The 22145-nt window shown below is 39.9% G+C and overlaps 1 protein-coding gene across 1 annotated transcript in view; it reads left to right on the top strand.

Annotated features, from left to right (window-relative positions):
• tube1 (tubulin, epsilon 1) overlaps window positions 1–20241 on the top strand; it is a 62189-nt gene extending 41948 nt beyond the window's left edge. The window contains exons 9-12 of the mRNA XM_038296509.1: window positions 1769–1909; window positions 6176–6316; window positions 12990–13164; window positions 19812–20241. Coding sequence (XP_038152437.1) covers window positions 1769–1909; window positions 6176–6316; window positions 12990–13164; window positions 19812–19970 — 616 coding nt within the window. The 3' untranslated portion in view covers window positions 19971–20241. The remainder of the gene's footprint in view (window positions 1–1768; window positions 1910–6175; window positions 6317–12989; window positions 13165–19811) is intronic.
• The last annotated feature ends 1904 nt before the right edge of the window (window positions 20242–22145 follow it).

The raw sequence follows: 22145 nt of genomic DNA, 5'->3' as shown, positions 1-22145 counted from the left end.
GTACAATTGTCAAAGTTTAAATCTGCTTGTTTTATTTACATTTATTGGCTTACTTACCAGGACTGGAATTGTTTGTTTTGAATTACCTGTATGTCGCCATTTTTACTTACGCACACGCCCACAGCTCTCGCGAGATCTCAGCCGCTCATCTCACATCTCACAAAAAAAAAAAAAAAAAAAGAAGAAGCAGCGAGTTTACATGCAAAGTCAATGGTTGACGTGCGTCAAGGCGCAGCAAAAGGTCCCGCAGCGCGTTTTGAGCAGCAGGCGCAGCGCGTCTGGAGCGTTTAAGCATCTGACGCGCGAAAAATTGAAGTTTTGCTGCTCGACACGCCGCATCAACCAATCAGAGAAGCTGATCTGCGAGCTGACAGCGAGACAGACACATCGCTGATGATACAGAGCGCTGTGATCACTCCTCTGAAACAGTTTATTAACGCCTAAATTAACTTAAAATGCTGAAACCTGCCGACAGAATATGTTCGCTTTTATTATCCTGGTGCTGCAGTTTGGATTATTTTGATGAAAAACACCTACCAGCCGCCGCAGTGAACCGCGAGGAGGCCACCCGGCCAGAGGCTGCTGTTGAATTAAGTTGTCAGGTGGATTTTCCCACTTAAAAACATATTGAAACTACTTTATTCCCACTGATCACAACAAATATAGCTGCAAGGCAAAGAAAGGATAGGACAGCTCCGCCCAAGGCGCATCAGGCACACTTTTGCACCGCGCAGCCAGAGCAGCACAGCTGCTTCAGCCGCGCGTCAGAACTAACTGGTACAATCTAAACTGCAGGCACCAGGATAATAAAAGCGAACATATTCTGCCGGCAGATTTCTGCATTTTAAGTTAATTTATGCGTCAATAAACTTTTTCAGAGGAGTGATCACAGCGCTCTGTGTCATCTGCAATGTTTCTGTCTCGCTGTCAGCTCCCAGGTTTGATTAATACTTAATAATAAATACATGAATAAAGCACAGTCATACTCAGTTTTTCTCCCGCTCTATTTTTAAATACACAGTAGAGGTATTTAAACGTAGTAGAGGACATGTACCGGTATATAAAACCCGCGCCCTATAGTCCGGTGCGCCTTATGTGTGTGTTAAATACAGAAATGGCACACATAACTGAGACTGCGCCTTTTAGTACGCTGCGAATTATGGTCGTGAAAATACAGTACTTTGTTCTAACAGGAACCTGCAGTCAATTGAATCCTGATTAATGCACAGCAAGTTCCTTTCTACAGAAGGATTCATATTTTCATGTCGATATATTAGACTAAAACCTGCAGGACTCAAAGAACCAGCTCATGTTTCTTCTACGATAATGACGCATCATTCTTCTTTAAAAGTTTAATGCCAGGGAGTATGGGGTCATTTTGAACTACCCCCATGTTGCTATAAGTCCGTTTGCTGGAGGACAAACAGACCATCTCTTTTTACTTTGTTTTCCTGCTAAAACCGATCTAAATCTGGATGACATTTTTAAATAATTATTTTTGCTGGTATTACAAAGTTTTCTGTACTTTCGAATGTAACCAAATGTATTTTAAATTGGTTTAACTGAGCAGATAGATTTACATCTTGATGTAAAACAAGCTTTTAAGCAGGATTGATCTGAAATGTATTGAATGAATTTGGGAAACTGGGTCAATGTTTCTTCAGTTGGCTTTTGCTGTGAATTAGCATTATTCAATATACTTAAAGGAGATAATTTCTGCAAGTTTCAAAATGTTAATGGGTCACCATGATCTCTCTTTGATTTACAGCTCTGCTCGTTTTGAGGGCTCTCTCAACATGGATCTGAATGAGATTGCTATGAACCTGGTCCCCTTCCCTCGTTTACACTACCTTGTGCCCAGCCTCACCCCCCTGTACACACTGGCGGATGTCAACATTCCCACTAGAAGGTCTGCTTTCTCGCTGTCAGTGCAGCTATTTTTACTTCACACTTGTGTTTTCCTCTCCGGTAGTTGAGCTCACACCTAGTCCTCAGTGACGACCTTGTTGATGTTTATTTAAAACATGGAGCGGTACTGTAGCAGCAAACTCCGCAGGAGAGGTTTCCTTCCCAGGATTATGAGAGATGATTAAAGGTACCTTTAATGTTATACAGGGTTCCTTCGGGTCCTTAAAAAGTCTTAAAAGGCATTGAATTCTTCAAAATAAAACTAAGGCCTTAATTGGTATTAAAATGTCTTAAATCAGTCTTTCGTAGGTCTTAATTTTAAAAAAATCATAAATCATATATTTATTTTTGTAATCTAAATAAAAAGTTAAAATTGACCCTTTTTTTATTTAAAAGAAATAACGGCTCGCCATTATTGGTTCCATCCCGATAGCGGAACCAATAAAGCGTTGTTGCGGCCGGGACATTTGGGAGATGCAACATTAACTTTTTGTCTGGAAAATATGAGCAAGTGTAAATGTAACCAAAATTGTCTCCAGCCAAGAGTTTTCTCCATGGCTAAAACCAGGGAACATACAGGTGCTGGTCATAAAATTAGAATATCATGAAAAAGTAGATTGATTTCAGTAATTCCATTTAAAAAGTGAAACTTGTATATTATATTCATACATTACATACAAACTCATATATTTCAGATGTTTATTTTTTTTAATTTTGATGATTACAAATGACAACAAATGAAAATCTAAAATTCATCATATCAGAAAATTAGAATATTGTGAAAAGGTTCAAAATTGATGGCCCCTGGTGCCACACTCTAATCAGCTAATTAACTCAAACCACCTGCAAAAGCCTTTAAATGGTCTTTCAGTCTAGTTCTATAGGCTACACAATCATGGGGAAGACTGCTGACTTGACAGTTGTCCAAAAGACGACCATCGACACCTTGCACAAGGAGGGCAAGACACAAAAGGTCATCGCTAAAGAGGCTGGCTGTTCACAGAGCTCAGTGTCCAAGCACATTAATAGAGAGGCGAAGGGAAGGAAAAGATGTGGTCGAAAAAAGTGTACAAGCAAGAGAGATAACCGCACCCTGGAGAGGATTGTGAAACAAAACCCCTTCAAAAATGTGGGGGAGATTCACAAAGAGTGGACTGCAGCTGGAGTGAGTGCTTCAAGAACCACCACACACAGACGTATGAAAGACATGGGTTTCTGCTGTCGCATTCCTTGTGTCAAGCCACTCTTGAACCACAGACAGCGTCAGAAGCGTCTTGCCTGGGCTAAAGAGAAACAGGACTGGACTGCTGGTGAGTGGTCCAAAGTCATGTTCTCTGATGAAAGTAAATTTTGCATTTCCTTTGGAAATCAAGGTCCCAGAGTCTGGAGGAAAAGAAGAGAGGCACTTCATCCACGTTGCTTGAAGTCCAGTGTAAAGTTTCCACAGTCAGTGATGGTTTGGGGTGCCATGTCATCTGCTGGTGTTGGTCCATTGTGTTTTCTGAGGTCCAGGGTCAACGCAGCCACATACCAGGAAGTTTTAGAGCACTTCATGCTTCCTGCAGCTGACCAACTTTTTGGAGATGCAGATTTCATTTTCCAACAGGACTTGGCACCTGCACACAGTGCCAAAGCTACCAGTACCTGGTTGAAGGACCATGGTATCCCTGTTCTTAATTGGCCAGCAAACTCTCCTGACCTTAACCTCATAGAAAATCTATGGGGTATTGTGAAGAAGAAGATGCAATACACCAGACCCAACAATTCAGAAGAGCTAAAAGCCACTATTAGAGCAACCTGGGCTATCATAACACCTGAGCAGTGCCACAGACTGATCGACTCCATGCCACGCCGCATTGCTGCAGTAATACAGGCCAAAGGAGGCCCAACTAAATACTGAGTGCTGTACATGCTCATACTTTTCATGTTCATACTTTTCAGTTGGCCAACATTTCTATAAATCCTTTGTTTTTATTGGTCTTCAGTAATATTCTAATTTTCTGATATGATGAATTTGAGATTTTCATTTGTTGTCATTTGTAATCATCAAAATTAAACAAAATAAACATCTGAAATATATGAGTTTGTATGTAATGTATGAATATAATATACAAGTTTCACTTTTTAAATGGAATTACTGAAATCAATCTACTTTTTCATGATATTCTAATTTTATGACCAGCACCTGTACATGAGGCTCAGTGGATTTTGTGCAAGAAGCGATTCAAGCTCAGAGCGATGGGAATTAAGGCAGTGGAGTCGCACATGCGAAGCACGAAACACAAAGCTTCAAAATGAAGTTACCAAGAAACATTTGGTATTTCTCAGTTTAGTTCCACCCTTGTCTCTGCAACGCCTCCACTTATCACCAAATCAAACATACTAAGAAAACGAAACAAAGAAAAATAGCTGCAAAAAGACTTAGCACTGGTTATGTTGTGGCTTTAAAACCCTGCTAAAACAAAGTTAGTGAATTCAGTTAAATAATTGTTCAAATATATCTGTCATTTGTGTGTTTTTAGCTTTCTTCCTGTATGGGAAGCTTTTCAACATTAGAAACATTAGTGCAGTGGTTTATGTTAAAATAAACCTTTGGGTTAAGTTGTCGCAAGCAGGTTTTTCTTGTGTTTCTTGTGGTCTTAAATTTTTATTTCAAGTGGCATTAAAGAGTCTTAAAAAGTCTTGAATTTAACTTGCCTTATGCTGTAGGAACCCTGTTATAGTGTACAGCTACTTGCAGAATATTCATACTTTTTTTGTGAAATTGGGGGGTTTATATATGAAAAAACACTATTCACTGCGGTTAGAGTAGCAGGTCTTTCAGAGATGAGTCTTTTTAAATTAAGCTCATCTCTACTCAATTAGGACAGTTTGGACTATTGTCCTTCACTTTCACATCCTTTACAGATTCTAATTGAGATTCAGCTCTGGACTTTGCCTGGACCACACAACCAGACACGCCGACAGGGGGGGACAAAGAGGTCAATTGTCCCGGGCCCAGGAAGTGGGGGCCCCAAAATTGACCCCAACATAAAATGTTTTGATCTGGACAACAGCGGGCTGCAACCTTTAAAATTTGTTTCGCTGTAAACTAAGGATGTCAGGTTTTCAGAAGTCTGGTGCACAGAGAAAAAAAAAGAGAAAAGGGGAAGATGACACCAAAGGCTTGAGGGAGTAGATATTAAAACAAACTGATGATGAGTCAGGAACAGATCCAGGAACGGAATTGCAGAAAAAAGATGCCCATTCAAAGCCAGGTAAGAAGCACTGCGTTCATCAATGTGATTTGAAAGTATAGCATCTCCTAAGTAGTGTAAGGGAGAAAAACACCTTTTCTTTTAAAGAAACCCTTGAGCTTAGAGCCAAAAGAGCAGAGATGGTAGAGGTCTAGGTGCAGTCTAGGGGCAAAAAGACTGTTGTGGTCCCTGGCTCTAGCAAAGCTGTCAGCTAGCCTGCACACAATAGCATCCTGTCATCTAACCCAGTTCCTTCAGCTCCAGCTCTATGCTAACAGTCATCGTCATGTTAAATAATGAACCTCTGCACCAGTCTGAAACATTTAACACCCACAGGTGGAACTAGAAACGTCCTATATGATTTCACAGCTATAACGGTTTTAAAGGATGTAGTTGTAACAGTAGTATTAATCTATCTGCATGGAGCTCCATTGTTCATTTCTCAGACAGATTTGAGGTAAAATCTTTCAGAGAAGGAAATGTTTTATTGTTGTCTCCCTTTTATCTCCTCTTTCTTTCATCTTTTCTCCTTTTTTGATTGTTTTTCCTTTTCTGTTTTACTTACATTGCAGTGTCCATATAATCTGTAAAACTCCCTGCATAATTATAATAAAGCTATTTATATGCATAAATCAAGCGGAACACTATGGCGATAGCCGTACTACTCCACTAGTGAAAGTAAAATCTGTTGGGCTCTTTTTGGCATCAAGTCAATTATTCCCACATTGCCAGACAGACAGGACACTGTTAAAAAGAAAAAAAGAAAGATTTGAGGTAAATTCATCAGCCTCCATTGAAGAAGTTAGACCATCTGGTTTGAATGAAGCTTTGCAAATATCTTGGATTTTGTTTTTAAAGTTATTTTGTATTTAAAGTGGAAAGAAAACAGAAAAGCTCCTGTTGGTCGCCCTGGTCTTGCTCTACAGCGGCCATGGATGCCCACCTTCTTTGCAGAAAGTTATAGAAATTCTTTACCGGACCATTACCTGGTAGATAATCATTCAGTTTGTTCCTTTATTGTTTCACCTCAGATTGGATCAGATGTTCAGCGATGCCTTCAGTAAAGACCACCAGTTAATCCAAGCTGATCCGAAGCACAGCCTCTATTTGGCCTGTGCTCTGATGGTCAGGGGCAACGTGCAGGTGTCTGACCTCCGCAGGAACATCGAGAGGTAGGAACGCTAACCCCTTCCTTCAAAACACCTAAACATCACAGGATTTGCTTCACCCACCCCCCCGACAGACCCAAAAATTACCTCAACCTTCCTGCTTTCCAATAATACCCCCATTCAGCAGCGTTTCATGACTGCTCTATTCAGCCCCCACCTCCCTTCTGCTCCCCTTTCATCGCTGTCTTCACTGAGAGCGTTTTCCTGAGACATTGATACCTAGACAGGTGTCAGAGCTCATATCTGTGTGAGAACACTCTATTAAAAAAAGGTAGGAGGTAAAGGAGAGGGGAGGCGTCGGCATACTACAAAGTTTCTTCTTGGAATGTTGGCAGGGGTCCGTGTCTGGGATGTTTGTGTATTTTCCCCGGCTCTGCTTCCTCCACTGTCCACAGAAACACAAGTTGAGTATTTTTAGCATTTCTGAGCGGCTGTAAGATCAGTCAGTGGAAAGAGAAACTCCACCTTCATTCTACTCTAGTTTTACCCACCAGAGAACAACGTTTTAATGTTTTTTTAAAAGAAGCAGTAAACTACGGAAGAGGATTAGGGCCACTGAAAAAAAAAGTTAACTGATTTTTACATTTTATTTCAGTTTAACATGGGAAAAAAAGTCAGAATTCTGACTTTTTTCTCAGAATTCTGACTTTAAAGGTGCACTATGCAACCGGCGTTGATTTTCCAGTGAGGCTCCCCCCAGAGAGCGAAAGTAAAAGTGCACTGTCGTAAATATGCACAGCTGTTCTCCTGGTTTCTCCGTCAAGCCAGGAGCCGTTGTTTTGAGCTTAGCAGACAGGCGAACGCAACGAATGACTAACACAGTGAAAGTATGAACATGCACACAAAGAGAGAGAAACCATTCCAATGTTACTTACAATCGCATCAGCAGAAACGCGAGGTCCGCGTCAGCCTTGCAGCCTTCTTTTTATTTTAGCTCTCGCCATTCGGAAAAAGCTTGCCCGATGTTCACCCGTGTACGACTCCTCTCTCTGTCCGGAGCCCTTTTCCTCTTTCTTGCCTGCTCCGACATGGGCTTTCGCTGTTTTCATGCTGGTTCTGCCATGATAACTGCACAAAAATCACCACTGTGCTAGCAACAAGCATGCTTTTAACTGGGGGGTGTAGCAGTTCTCGCCGTAAAGCAATACCGACTCTCGTGAGACTTCTGAGCCTGTGGGTGCGGGTCGGTGCTCCTGCAATTGCAAGTGCGGTATTTCCCCCACAGACCACCAGGGCGGCCGAGAAAACCTTTGTTCAACCTGAAATGACTCATTTAATCATCCAAAACGTTATGGAACACATTAATTAACTGAAAAATGTTGCATAGTGTGCCTTTAATCTCAGAATTCTGACTTTTTTCTCAGAATTCTGACTTTAATCTCAGAATTCTGACTGAATTCTGACAATAAAAAAAGTCAGAATTCTGAGAAAAAAGTCAGAATTCTGACTTTTTCCCATACTATACTGAAATAAAATTAAAAAATCAGTTAACTTTTTTTTTTTTTTTCCAGTGGCCCTAATCCTCTTCCGTAGTAAACAGATACGAGGGGCGTTCAATATCTAATGCCCCTGAGCCACTTCCAGTTGTTTGATCTTGCTGAAATTTTGCATGTGCATTTATTTATGTCTCTATAGATTAAGTGGCAAAATACAAGTCTGAAGTAATTATGGTTTCTGATTTCAGGTGTTTGAACTGAGTCAAGTCTGAAACGGAGCCTGTTGAGTGTCTAGCAGTGATCCGGTTTTTGTTTTGAAAGGAATCACACCACAGGAGAATTTTGATGAAATGAAAGTAAGTTATTGTGATGATGCCCGTTATATGACCTTGCAAAAGTTTTACAAGGTCATATGATAGAGCATCGTCACAATAAATTCAGGGATACACTGTAGGATTTTTTTTTTTTCCTTGTCCAGTCCTGCAAGAATCTTTCGATTTGGCCGGCTTTCAGCCTGATCGTGCGTTGGGTAGAGAACAGGGGCTAACGAGGGGCTCTCACCACCACCTCCTGATCAGGAATCGTAAGGTCGCTAAAAAATCAAACATGTTTGAAATTCAGTCGGCCGTCGTGAGGTGGTCGTTGGCAAATTGCTCAGTGCGCAAACAAGGATTCTTCTTTTTCCTCTTAGATGAAAACACAGAAGCATGGCGGGGGTGCAATGAGTGAAATGGAGTTCTTTCTGTAAAATTGACAGACATTTGTAGCCACGTTTGCTCAGCCATCTCTTTGTCCCAATACATTGCCGCCTTTTCTTTTCAGGGCTTTCAGCACAAAATCGCGCATATTCCTCATATTCCTCTTCTACTTGTCCGAGTAGCGCCAGCTCACTGCGGCGCTGAGTCCAACCTGGTTTTTAGACGTACAGTGTGAGCAGGTAGATCGCATCAGAACGTCGGGTCACACAGTGTGAGAACAAACATGGTGAGCTGTGAACCTTTAAATCCTGCGGTTATCTTGTACAGTGTGCGCTGTAGCTGCGTGCAACAACTGAAAAAAATTGCACAGCGTAAGCCCGGCTTTAGAGTGTGTGTACCTCTTTGAAATACAAAAACCAGATCACTGCTTGACACTCAACAATGCCCTTTCAGACTTGACTCATTTCAAACATCTGTAAATCAGAAACCACAATTAGTTCAGAGCTGTAATTTACAACTTAATCTATAGAGATATAAATCATTGCACATGCAAAATTTCAGCTAGATCAAACAACTGAAACTACTGAAAGTACTACTTTAACTGTTCATCAGAAAAAAATAACAAAGTCAACACAGGAGTTCTGCTACCTGTAATCGATCGATGCGCACCGCCATAGTAAAATAAAAGCCGTCACAGCTTCAGAGTCAAAAAAAATATGTTAAAACAATTTACTGATCATGATTCCGTCCTGGACTACAAAGCAGGGTATTAATGTAGTCTTTTTTTCTGTTTGTTGCTGAAACTGTTGCACTAAAATGCAACTTTATCTTGTTTAATAAGAAAAATACACTTTACCTACCTTGACGGACATGGGGAGATCACCATACGCTTCAAAAAACGCCAAAAAGAAAGTAAGTAGATTGTTTTTTTCTACTTCAATATTTTTTGAACATTCAGCTTAAAATATGCAATATAAAGTGAAATTGGAAAGAAATTCGTTGATGAAAGCTTGCAATCAGCAGCTTTATGTTACACAGGAAATTCAAGCTTTTCAGAGCAATCGGAGGTAGTTTAAGCCCCTTTTCTCAAATCTGGCCAACCATAAATGTTACAGTCGCTTTCTTTTCTAGCAATCATATTTAGCTTAAAATATGCAATATAAAGTGAAATTGGAAAGAAATTCTTTGATCAAAGCTTGCAATCAGCATCTTGATGTTATATAGCAATATAAAGCTTTTCACTCATTTTCTTTTCTGGCAATCATATTTAGCGGAAAATATGCAGTGTAAAGTCAAATTTCCCAGAAATTCTTTTATAAAAACTTGTTAGACGCCCGTTGAGGTAGTTTACCTGTATTGTTCTTACAAAACTAAAGAGATAAACTAAAGGGTTAAACGGGTATTGACTATGGGTATGCTGGTCTGACCAGGTATGCTCATCTGACAACACCAAATCACTTTGGGTTTCTGATACAGACGTGTTTCAGTTAGCATTACCACTGTGTGCTTCACAGGAACCAAGGAAAATATGAGCTTAAAAGGGGCCTTTTGTATTCATCTTCAAGTTAATAAAGAAAAAGCTAAACGTTTATCGTGATAGTGTTTACTTTGTCCTTTTTTAGTTTAAAAATGATTTTTGCACCAGGAGCAAACAGCAGACACAGTTCTTACTCACACATCCATCACTCTGGTAGCTTCTGCAGCTTCAGCTCCCACTTTGGTTGACCCCAACAGTCTTATATTTGATTTTATAGCCCTAATTGTGTCTTATCCCTACTCGCAACTTATTTACTTTTTCATTCTTGATGTTGGATCTTTCCTTGTCTTTCTCATCCAGTATAAAAATGAGCTGAGGTCCAGTTACCAGCTATTATTGTGTTAAACCTTCAACAACTAGATCCAGCAGCATTAATTGGTTAAAGTTAAATAGAGCAGACGCGTCTCCAAAGCTCCCTTAAAACCCCTGTTCAAGAAAACATAAAAACATTATTGAAAAGGAACACCTGGAATAATGCAGATGCAGAAAGTAAACATTGAAATGCATCTACTGGAGCTTTAATTAAATGTAGGTGATATTAAATGTAGGAAAAATTATTAAAGAAGAAGTCCAAAATGCCTGATGAAGATGTGAAGAACCAATCAGGGGGGAAAAAACACAAAGTGTTAAAAGTTTGTTTAGCGAGGGGGAATAAAACCATTAAACATACTATGTGTTCATCAAGAAGGCATACTCTTAATTATAGAAGTGGTTCATCATGGAGGCACCACTCTTTTGATGCTTTTATTGTTAGGATATATTTATTAGATGAAACACTGAAGCAATACAATATATAATAATAGAACAGATGATATCTTTTATTTAGCTAAGGAGCTGTAAAAAGTCATTGCCTTCTATCATTCCAGTTACCCCCTAGAAACCAATGAATAAATATGCTAGAACTGTGTCTTTGAAGATATGCTTGAATTTTTGATGGACAGGTGTATTACGACCAACCTCATTGGCATCTGTGCTGAACAGTAACCCCTTATGTGCTACATTCCTGACAGTTCAAGGGCTCATTATCCTACCGCAGCAGTGTGTTGCAGTGAGCTTGTCGCAGATATTTTTTATTTATGCCCAATATGAAGAGTCGGCCGAGGTGGTGAGGAAGTGGGGGGATGTTTGTGCGACAACGGAGGGACTTGAGGGCCAAAAGGGGAGCGGGGATCCAGGTGGAAAAAGGGTCCCAGCGTTCTCACCTCACTCTTCTAGCTGGTCCATCTTCACGAGTCGTTTTCCACAATGGCGGTCATACAAACAAAACAAGCCGGTAAGGTAGCAAACAGGAAATACATATAGTGTAGAGCGGATGTAGATTTGACCAATCAGAGGCCTCCTATCTGCGGTCATCTACAATTTCGGAGAGGTGCAGCATATCTGGGTTAACTGCAACACACACGCAGACAACCTGGTTTCTTTAGGAAAACACTGACAGCTTGGCCTCATTGTGTCATGTCAGCCGCAGGCAGTTGAAATCTCATTAAGAGAAACTGACTCTGTGGTTCAAAAATCTATGAATGTTGCAATAAAAACACATCTTAAAGAGTTGAGTCTAGAAAAGGACACACCATGTCTAGCTCTTTGCTCCTCTCAGCTCAAATATAATTTAAATCACAGGGAAATGAAAACCCTGGATATGCAGATGTTTACCCCGGAGCTCCTTCATCCTGCTCTCTGAAACCAGGCCCTGAACATCCACAGGTTTAAAAAAGAAACATACAGGCTCCTAAAGAAATGTTATCCGGATAAAGACTGGGGATGAAGTTTAAAAGGGTAAATTTAGTTCAGGTTATTTATAAAACGCTAATCTGACTTTTTGCGGTTAAAACACGTGTGTTAGTTTTGGGTATCCGTTAAAACGGAAAATCCAGAGAGTGAAAGGAGCTTTTTTTGTGTGTGTTGCCTCTTTGTTCAGACCAGAAATGTCCACAAGGGGGCACTCTCCACAAAAAACAATTTTTAGTTCTTGGCCAGCATTTGATGCAGGAAGGGATGCTAAACAAACCATGGCTAACTATGTGTACCCTCACGGGAAAATAAACTGTATGAAAAGGGGTCCAAATTAATGTTTCCCTAAAATGATTTAATCATGATTTTAAAGTAAATTGCAGAAAGAAAGGCCGCCCTCTCCATTGCGTCTTCTTTTGTGCACAAGAGACCATTGTAGGTACCAGATCTGCTCCGCCCCTTCTTATGACATCAACATATGGTAACTCCACTCAGACAAGCTGTTTTGCACCCGTTTCTTAAGGATGAAATCTATTTTAGAGTCTCAATATATTATTACCTACATTTGCTATTATTTTACATTTCATTGGCGATTTAAAGTAGCCGAAAGTTGAAAACAATCATTATCAGTTTTGAAAGAAAGTGCTGCCTTCTAAGACAGACTGAGCTCTGCTATTTAACAAGGTGACAAAACAAGTCTCAGTTTATTTTTATTCTTTTTATTAAGATCTGAGGGAAGGAAGGACAAATAAAACATCTTAAAAATGACTTTCATAGAGATTTCAGACAAATAAAACAGTTTTTCTACCTGTTGTCGCACAAACTTGCCCCAGCTTCCTTACCGCCTCGGCTGTATCTAGACTCACAGCTACTTCCTGATTGTCCCTCTTGCTTTGTGGCGTGGAATAACATAGCGCAGGCCACGCTTCAAAATTGGGCATAAATCAAAAATATCAGCAACAAGCTCACTGCGACACACTGCTGCAGGAGGATAACCAGCCCTTAAAGCTGTTAGGTTTCAGAAAATGGCTCAACTATAGCTCTTCATCACTTCTTTTTCACTGCTGTTCAGTTAGATGAAAGAATACTTGGTAATACTTGCCTGAAAAAGAATTTTTTTTTAGCATGGTTCAATAAAAAAAAAAGTATATCCATAATCTGCCCTTAGAATAGGTTTATCTGTTTTTTGCTTCCTTTGCTTTGTGTGGATTTACTCTAACAGCTTTAATTGGACCATGTAAAATAAAGTTGCTCCTTTCTCATCCTCTTCTCAGACTGAGACCGTCTCTGCCCTTCGTGTCATGGAATCAGGAGGGCTGGAAGACAGGGCTGTGTTCGGAGCCTCCGGTAGGACATTCCCACTCCCTGTTAGCGCTGGCCAACAACACCTGTGTGAAGCCCACCTTCATGGAGCTGAGGGGACGCTTCACAAAGCTCTACAAGAAAAAGGTATGCAACAAACGAACATTTGGATGCATGTTCTTCCTGTTGTTTTCATATACTCACCATGGCCATGAAATTCACCTTTCTTTTGAACTTTTAATAACTTACTACATCAATCCCTTATCATTGTTTGACTGCCGATACACAGGGATTAAAGTATTTCAGCCCCAGGCCGGATTTCCGGCTCGGAGCGATTGCCCGTGGGTGAAAGAATCACTCGAAAATAGATCGACGATAAATAAATAATAATAAATAAAATAAAAATCCCTCATGCTTTGTCAGCCAACGGTAGCAAAGAAGTGCTCTGAAACTAACACTTTTAGTCATTCATCAGAAGGGGAAAATGGTCTTAGGAAAGCTTGTTCCTCCTCTCGTTTGTTGCTCAAGTCGCCAGATAGATTGGGCTACAGTGCTGAAGTTCTACAAGGAAAGTCACCTTGCTCCATTTACGGCTCCATTCAACGAAGAGACGCGTAAATTAAAAAATTAATGAATGAAACTTTGTGTTTGGAGAGAAGGACGATAGAGAGAACGGAATTGCATGGACTGGGTGCAATGCGGTTCATGAACTCAGGGGAAGATGTCTCAACCATAGATAAATAAATGGCGCTGGGCATGGCTGGAGGAGATGGGGCAAGATGGCGAGCCATTTAGCAGCTGGTGCAGGAAGTTAGGTGAATCAGGCTCCTGCTTCTGCACGCTGTGCTCCAGGAACGCTTATTTACGCATCCAGCAGCAAAAATGTGCAAAAACATGAGTTAGACCCTGGTCATCAAGCTGCTGTTTGTGCGCTTTGGAGCTACGGCAACAGCTGATGTACCAGCGTCAATAACTCACCGCGTATGCGAGTTAAAGATAAGGGTGTGTGCTTTCCTCGCCGAACACGACGCTTAGCAGCAGAACTGGATATCAAAAGAAATGTGGTTCATGCAAGTGGTAGATATAGACTCACTTTTGCCATCTGCTGGCCGTTTTTGGTATTGGATTTTCAAAAGTCAAATTTAGTCTTCAATCATTCATGCCATCTCTGATCCCATGCCCCCACTCCCTCCTAGCATGGTGTGAAAATACACACACACTTTTGCTTTAATCCCTGCGATATAGTCGATGCATTTACGTGAATCTTTAAAGCCATTTTAGAGCATTTAGTTTAACAAACTGAAAGGAAATGGTTAAAACTGGATGGATTTACCTGAATATCTTTGCCAGAATAGGAAATAAGATCTAACAGCATCAGTCAGAATTAGTTTTTTATTCTGAAGGATAGTTTTGGCATCAGGCAAGGTGAACGTTGAGCTATTTGTCCTCTGAGACAGGATTAGAGTTAGCTCTGTAAATCTAACCAACACTGAGAAAAGCAGAGTTTTCATTTACCTGCAACCCTTTCCGTTTAGCAAGTTAGACCTCCTTCAACTGAGAATTGTTTGTTGGTGGACCTGCAGAGTGCCTGGATATTACCTGGCAACACCTCAAAGCATGGTGCTGGTAACCTTCCATATATATTACTGGATTGGTAATCATGTGACTACAGGTTGGTAATCATGTGACTACAGGGTGTGCATCAAGGAGGCATTGCCAGGCATTGAGTCATATAAAAAAACATTCTGTTCTAATAAGGAATGAGCATGAATCTGTCACTAAACCAGTGCGAGCTCTCATATTCCTTATGAAGGTTTTAAAAGTCAAATTAAAGCTGGGAAAGTTCCAATATTGCGATGCTCTGACATCCGTACTCTCTCTACCAATAATAAGCAATGTGGAGTCTATGCATTATTGTGTTGACAAATTTACGGCATTAACAACGCTGTAAATGATGTGAAAATGTCTAAACTAAAGGAGGTTCATGTGACTCCTACGGTTATGGTCAGACTGGAGCTATTGCTGAGGACCTGAACCATACGCTCTGTTCTGGTCTTGCTAATCTTATTTATTTTGAAGTGGACAGTTTAGCTGTGCAGGGACATAATGAGAGAGACACAGCCGAAGCTGAGAGACGGCGCAGAGACGGAGAGGATAAGAAAGAGAAACGCTCTGGCCTGCTGTCAGTTAATATTCATAATGGAGCAGGTACAGTAAGACAAAGACTAGTGGCCAAAAGTCTACATGCTAGCTTAGCCTATCAACCACAACTAACTCAGAAAATATGTCTTTAACCCTTTAAAGCCCGATCCAAGAATAAAACAAAACAGAAAATTACTTTTTCTTTTGGTTTGGAGTCCTTATTTGGCCTTTTAACAAAATATGTAAAAAGAAAAAACAGAAATACATTTTTGATATTAATAATTTATTACTATGCGCTAAGTCAAGATTATTTTGCCCTCTGTTATCAGGTATATCTGATTGTGTACAATAGGATTTTGAGCAAAGTTTTTACCATTAAATTATGCGAAAGGTGTCAGACACAAAACATTTCAGAAACCGTATGTCTCAAATATACATTTGGCATTACAGGGTTAATGCAAAAATCTCCAAGAATTTGCATTCTGTGAGCCCTTTACAAACTCCCCTAATAAATTAAGATCAATACGAAAACCTTTGCAATATATTATTTTATTCAACTTTAATCCAACCAGATAAAACAACTTAATGGTTAATTTTTTTAAACACTCTTACTTTTTTCAAAGGCATACCACAATGCTTGTTTTTTTTTTCTAGAATGTTTTGGAAATTTCAGTTCTGATCCTCCTGCTACTCTGACTGTTAGCACAATATGGCACCTGGGTTAGCAGTTAGCTAGCTGAAGCGCCTAATGAAGGATAACCTATCTGGTATTATTTAGATCAGGGGTGTCAAAGTGGTTCCATAAAGCGCCATGTGGCTGCATGTTTTCTTTTCTTTGACTCCATTCATCTCATCAAGTCATCATGTTCAGATTGATGACTTGATGAGATGAATAAAGTCTGGTGTGATATTGCTGGGTTGGAGAGAGAACCTGCAGCCACACGGCGCTTTCTGGAACCAGTTTGACACCCCTGCTATAGATGGTGTGCTGGTGTAGATTCTCAGTCATCCAGGTTGAAGTCATTCCAAAAAAGTAAAAAAAAAACAATCGACTTTGTTTGAAGACGTTTCTCTTCCCATCCAGGAAGTTTTTTCAATTCAAAATGTCAGGAATAGCTTTGAGTTCAAGGTTTTATAGAGTAGACCAACAAAACCTTGTTTTTGTTTAAAAAACATGCAAATTGAAACAGACGAACGGCTCCACCCCTAGCCTGCAATGCCCCATACCTGTCTATGTTTCTGATAGGGGTCATTAGAGGGAATTGTTGGCCTGGCTGAACAGGCGAGGTCTTCTGTTCCCCTCTTTGGGGGTATATAGATGGTGGTAGTGCGTTTTTCCACTACTGTTATGGACCAGCACTACTGGTCCATCACACGGGGTGGATTGATGATGGAGAAAAACCACTAGCACTGAACTTCTCCTCACATCTACTCCTAACAGTAAAAACATGGAAACATTGATGGTTTTAACAGGATACTGACTCCAAATTTAAACTGTTACGGCTGCATTGGGTCCCTGCCATTTTCCCTGTAGGGTTCGGGATACAGGCCCTCTACAGGTGTTACATTTCCCCCTGTTGGTGCTCTGTTGCTTTAAAGCTGCTATGCATGCAGCAGAGGGGAGGCTTTCCCCTCTTCAGAACTCCATTTGGTTTGGTTTCTATTGGATTGGTTGGTTTGTTAAGTCGTTTTTGTTTTATTTCTGATCAGTTTTGGACTTAACATTGATCTATTTTGGTTTCTTATTTCAGGTATTCTTTTTTTTTTTATTATTCTTTATTTCGAACATGCAAGAGAAAAGCAAAAAAACCAATAAAAAAATGTTTAAAAACATTGGAGAGAAAAACAACAAACAAGGTACCTTTCTTTCCTGAGTTAATATACCTCTATTACATGTGCAAAAAGGAGTAGGAAGAAGTAAAACTTATGTGCTCCTTCCCCTTTAATTCTTGTATTTTTTCAATTTACAATACCGTATTTTCACGACCATAAGGCGCACCGTACTAAAAGGCGCAGTCTCAGTTATGTGTGCCATTACTGTATTTAACACACACATAAGGCGCACCGGACTATAGGGCGCGTTTTTTATATACAGGTACATGTCCTCTACTACCTTTAAATACCTCTACTGCGTATTTAAAAATACAGCGGGCCCAAAACTGAGTATGACTGTGCTTTATTCATGTATTTATTACAAAGTATTAATCAAACCTGGCAGCTGGCCGTGAGTCAGACACAATCGCAGATGACAGAGCGCTGTGATCGCTCCTAAATTAACTTAAAATCCTGAAACCTGCTGACGGAATATGTTCGCTTTTATTGCCCGTATCCTGGTGCCTGCAGTTTAAATTATTTAGATGAAAAACACCTGCCAGCCACCGCATGAACCTGGAGGCTGCCCAGCCTAGAGGCTGCTGAGGAAGGGATTTCTACTGTCGGTGCACCGCTGGTATGTGGGGGTCTGAGCGCCTCCGACAGAAATAGATAATCTGGATGAACTGACTGCAATTATTAAGTTTTCAGGTGGACTTTCTCACTTAAAAACATATTAAAACTACTTTATTCCCACTGATCACAGCAAATATAGCTGCAAGATTTAGATTATTTAGATGAAAAAACACCTGCCAGCCACCGCGATGAAGAGGAGGAGACGTGCCGGGGATGCTGTCGAATTAAGTTTTCAGGTAGAAAAATAGAGCGGGAGCAAAACTGAGTATGATTGTGCTTTATTCAAGTATTTATTACAGAGTATTAATCAAACCCATCAAAGTCATCATCCTCTGTTTCTGAATTAAACAGCTGCGCTAAATCAGACATGACAGTTTCCCATTCTTCGCTGTCAGAGTCACTTTCCGTGCAGCGCAGCTCCTCAGAAATAATGCCAGCTTTTGCGAAAGCTTGAACAACAGAGCCAGCAGACACTTTAGTCCAAGCATCTACAATCCATCCGCAAACGGTGGCGTAACTTGCCCGGCGCTGCCTTCCACTTATCCTGAAACTGTGGTCTCCGTCTGTCATCCATCGCTCCCACGCCGCTCGCAGCCTTACTTTGAACGGCCGCTTCACACCGATGTCGAGCGGTGGAAGTTCCTTTGTCAGACCTCCCGGGATAACGGCGAGCACAGCGTCCATTTGATTCACCATGTTTTTCTCATCAGCTGTGAGATGGGCACGCATGGAGTCACAGATTAACTGCGATGGTGATGCGTGGAAAAAACCACCTGTTCTCCTCACATACACCTGCCTCAGCCACGCTTTCATCATCTCCTCATCCATCCAGCCTTTTTCATTTGCGTTAATATCATATATCATCAGAGCGCTGTGTCTGTCTCGCTGTCAGCTCCCAGATCAGCTTCTCTGATTGGTTGATGTGGCGCGTCCAGCAGCAAAACTTCAATTTTTCCATCTCGAGCAGCAGCAGCGCGTTGGCGGTGCGTCAGATGCTTAAACGCTCCTGCTGCTCAAAACGCGCTGCGGGACCTTTTGCTGCACCTATAAGCGCGTCAACCATTGACTTTGCATGTAAACTCGCTGCTTCTGCTGCACCTGCTGGGTCCGGTTCACACCGATGTCGAGCGGTTGAACAGCGAGCACAGCGTTAATTTGTTTCCCCATGTTTTTCACATCAGCTGTGAGATGGGCACGCATGGAGTTACATATTAACAGCGATGGTGAGGAGTGGAAAAAAACCACCTGGTCTCCTTACATTCAGCCACTCTTTCATCATCTCCTCAATGAGGTGGTCTCAAAAGTCGCAGTTACAACACACATAGGGCACACCGCACCAAAGGGCGCACCGCACCTTTTGAGGGAAAAAAAAGACGTTTAAGTGCGCCTTATAGTCGTGAAAATACGGTAATTATAATTATGTTGCTATATATATCCATATAAATACATGCCTACCTACACATTTACATACATAAATATGTATACACATATACAAATAAACAAAACAAAAAACACAAAACAGTTTTTTATTCCTTTAGGATCATTTAATAAATTAAATTTTCATTTAATCAGAAAATGCTTGTGTGGTCTCGTCTCTTACCACACAAAACAAGCCTGGTGGACTTAATATTCTAGCAGCAAACTTTCCTACTCAGTTTTCTTACAGATGAGGTGCTGCAGGATCTTATACTGGAGACTTTTTAATGTTTATCAGTGTCAAACATTTACACTGCAAAAATGTTATCTAAATAAGTCCCTATTTCTTAGAATAAGTGCATTTTTTCTTGAAATGAATAGGTAAGTAAGAGAGTTTGCCAATGGAATGGAAGAGAATTTACATTTAAAATAAGAAAAAGACAATTGCATTGTCCTATTTCAAATGCATATTATCTAATTATCTTATTTTAAAAGTAAAAATATTAATTCCATTTGCAAATCATCTTATTTACCTACTCAAGTAAAGGGTAAATACATTTAATTGAAGAGATTTTTACTTATTTCGGGATCATTTTTGCAGTCTAAGAGCAGATTCAGGTTCTCTGCAATAAAAAAATACATTCCTAGAATCATTCTGTTTGGCAGTATTCTGACTTCTCATTCCTTTTTTTTCTAACCACATTTTGATGTTCATCTTTGTGTGGGTTTTTTTTTAGTAAAAACAGCAGCTGAGATCATTTAACATATTTCTATTTCTGTCTTTCCAGGCTCACTTACATCACTACCTTCATGTAGACGGGATGGATCAGAGCATCTTCTCAGAGTCTTTGTCTTCTCTTAATGCGCTGATCGATGAGTATCATCATCTAGATGCCACAAAAGCCAGACTTCTACCTGATGCGCCCAGACTCTCCATCGCCAGATGAAACATCTCTCCCCATAAAATAAAAACTCACCTTTTTAAATCTGAAAAAAGGCCATTAAATGGATCCAGATGCATAAAGGCATCTGTTTAATGCTTTATGTATGGTGTATATAGTAACGGTTTCTGTCCAGCTGTGTGACGAAGGAGCTCAGCTGTACAGCGGTGATGCTTTCCTCATCTGAACAGAGCAAACTGTAGAGTTGTGTTCTTTCTTTTTGTGATTCTGTAAATTTGACTTTGTAAATAAAACCAATTTATTTTGTCTATTTCAAGTATTTTTTGATTCGTATTCGACTTGACTCGACGTGAATTTTAAAAAAATTATTTTTTTGCAGGATGAAATGTCTGAATTTTCCTAGAAAATATTTTCCCAGCAGATTGAAGTGTCTAAATGAAACGGTTCAAATTCTTCAGGGATTGAAGATCAAAGCATTTTTGAACGCTAACTTCCACCCTAATGAACCACGAAGGATGAATTTTAGATGGAGACAGGAAACGTATTTATAGGGGGTTGATTCAGAGCCAATATTTGTGATGTTTTCCTGTTAGGATGGAAAAAATGGACTTAAAAGTATGGAGTGAATTTTATTCTGATATCCTTGCCAATCAGAGCGTGTGAGCAGAGTGGAAGAAACATGGTGGAGAGCAGAGCGGTTTTCAATTCAAAGGCCGGAGCGAGGATTTAGCTCCGCTCCAGTTCACTCTGATGTGCTCACGTCAATTAAAAATGTTGGATTATAAAATTTGTAAAAAAACATTTATTTGATTTGAGTTAGATTTTTTTTTTCGCCTTGTTTTTTTAATTGAAGAACATTTGCAGGCCAACAATTTTTAATCCTTAAAAAATATGTAGGCCTACTGCAAAAGCCGCAGATACTGATTCCATCACATCTTGGCACATTATCCGCTATTTTCTAATTTGCAATGGGATGCAAAGTGACCTTTTTTAATGTAGTCTAGTAAAATAAATGAATAATTAAATAGGAAACGTGGGGCAATATGAATGGAGCGAAATGTTACATTCACAGCTGGGAAACGATAATTTAACAGCCAGATAAATAAGACAATACACCTGTATCGGTGACATCATTAAACCAAACGCCGTCTGTCCTAGGACCCTGGCATTACATGAAGGGGAAAGTTTAGAAAATGCCTTCTCTTGAAAGTTTGAGTGAGCGTGGAGCGATTTCGCTGGAGCGGTAGGAAAATGAAGGTGAGAGCGGAGCGGACCACCAGTTGCAAAAACTTTCAGCCAGGTCAACAACTCCCCCTAGAGACCCCCTTTCAGAGGCATAGACCAGTATCTGGCATTGCAGGCAAACAGCGAAACCTAAAACGACTCTCCTTTGTTAAGGGGCGGACCCGTTCTTCTGGTTCTATTTGCATATTTTCTAAGCCAAACCAAGGCTCTGTTTTTGGTCCACTATATAAAGCCTCGAACTCAACACTATTTCTGACATTTTGAATTAAATAAGCTTCCTGGATGGGAAGAGAAACATCTTCAAACTTGGAAACAAAGTCCAGAGGATTGATTTTGTTGGAATGACTGTAACCTGGATGACTGAGAATCTTCACCAGAATATCTGAGTAAATAAACCAAAAAAAAGGAATTCAGAAATTGAGCTAAAAAAATGTCTTAATCCAAAGAAAGGCTTTGAAATTAATGATGCACATTTCTGAAAATGTTCCAATATTTTTCTTCAGTTTTTATATACATTTATCTTTTTCAATGTTTTTCCAGATCACATTCTCTACACTTGTTGGAGCTTCTTCCTCTGGAATGAGGAGTGAAGAAGAATTTCCATCATTTGTTTTGGGCTTTAAAAATAAGGAGAATGTGATCCGCGAAAAAAAGTTTGAAAAGATTGCAATTTGTAAAACTCAACGTGAAAAATCGAAAACTTGAAAAAATAGAGTATAAAAAAAGTTTGATAAATAAATCTAAGAAAACAGCAAAGTTACTCCAAAAAACTTTTTTTGTTGAAGATTTTCTTCAAAGATTCGTTCCTTCATTGCTTTGTTTTCAAAATGTTCATTTATAAAACATGCTCTTTGATTGCAAAAATAATGGAACATAATTTATTGCAAAACATGGGAAATTTAAAACCTCATTCAAGGTTTGATGATACAGAGATATAAGGTCAGCTCCTGAAACTTAAGAAAATAAATATAAAGC

This window comes from Cyprinodon tularosa, unplaced genomic scaffold, assembly GCF_016077235.1.
Source record: "Cyprinodon tularosa strain WSP-4 unplaced genomic scaffold, ASM1607723v1 ctg370, whole genome shotgun sequence".
NCBI lineage: Eukaryota > Metazoa > Chordata > Actinopteri > Cyprinodontiformes > Cyprinodontidae > Cyprinodon > Cyprinodon tularosa.
Note: the sequence above shows the minus strand (reverse complement) of the source record. Positions and strands in the feature narration are given on the sequence as shown.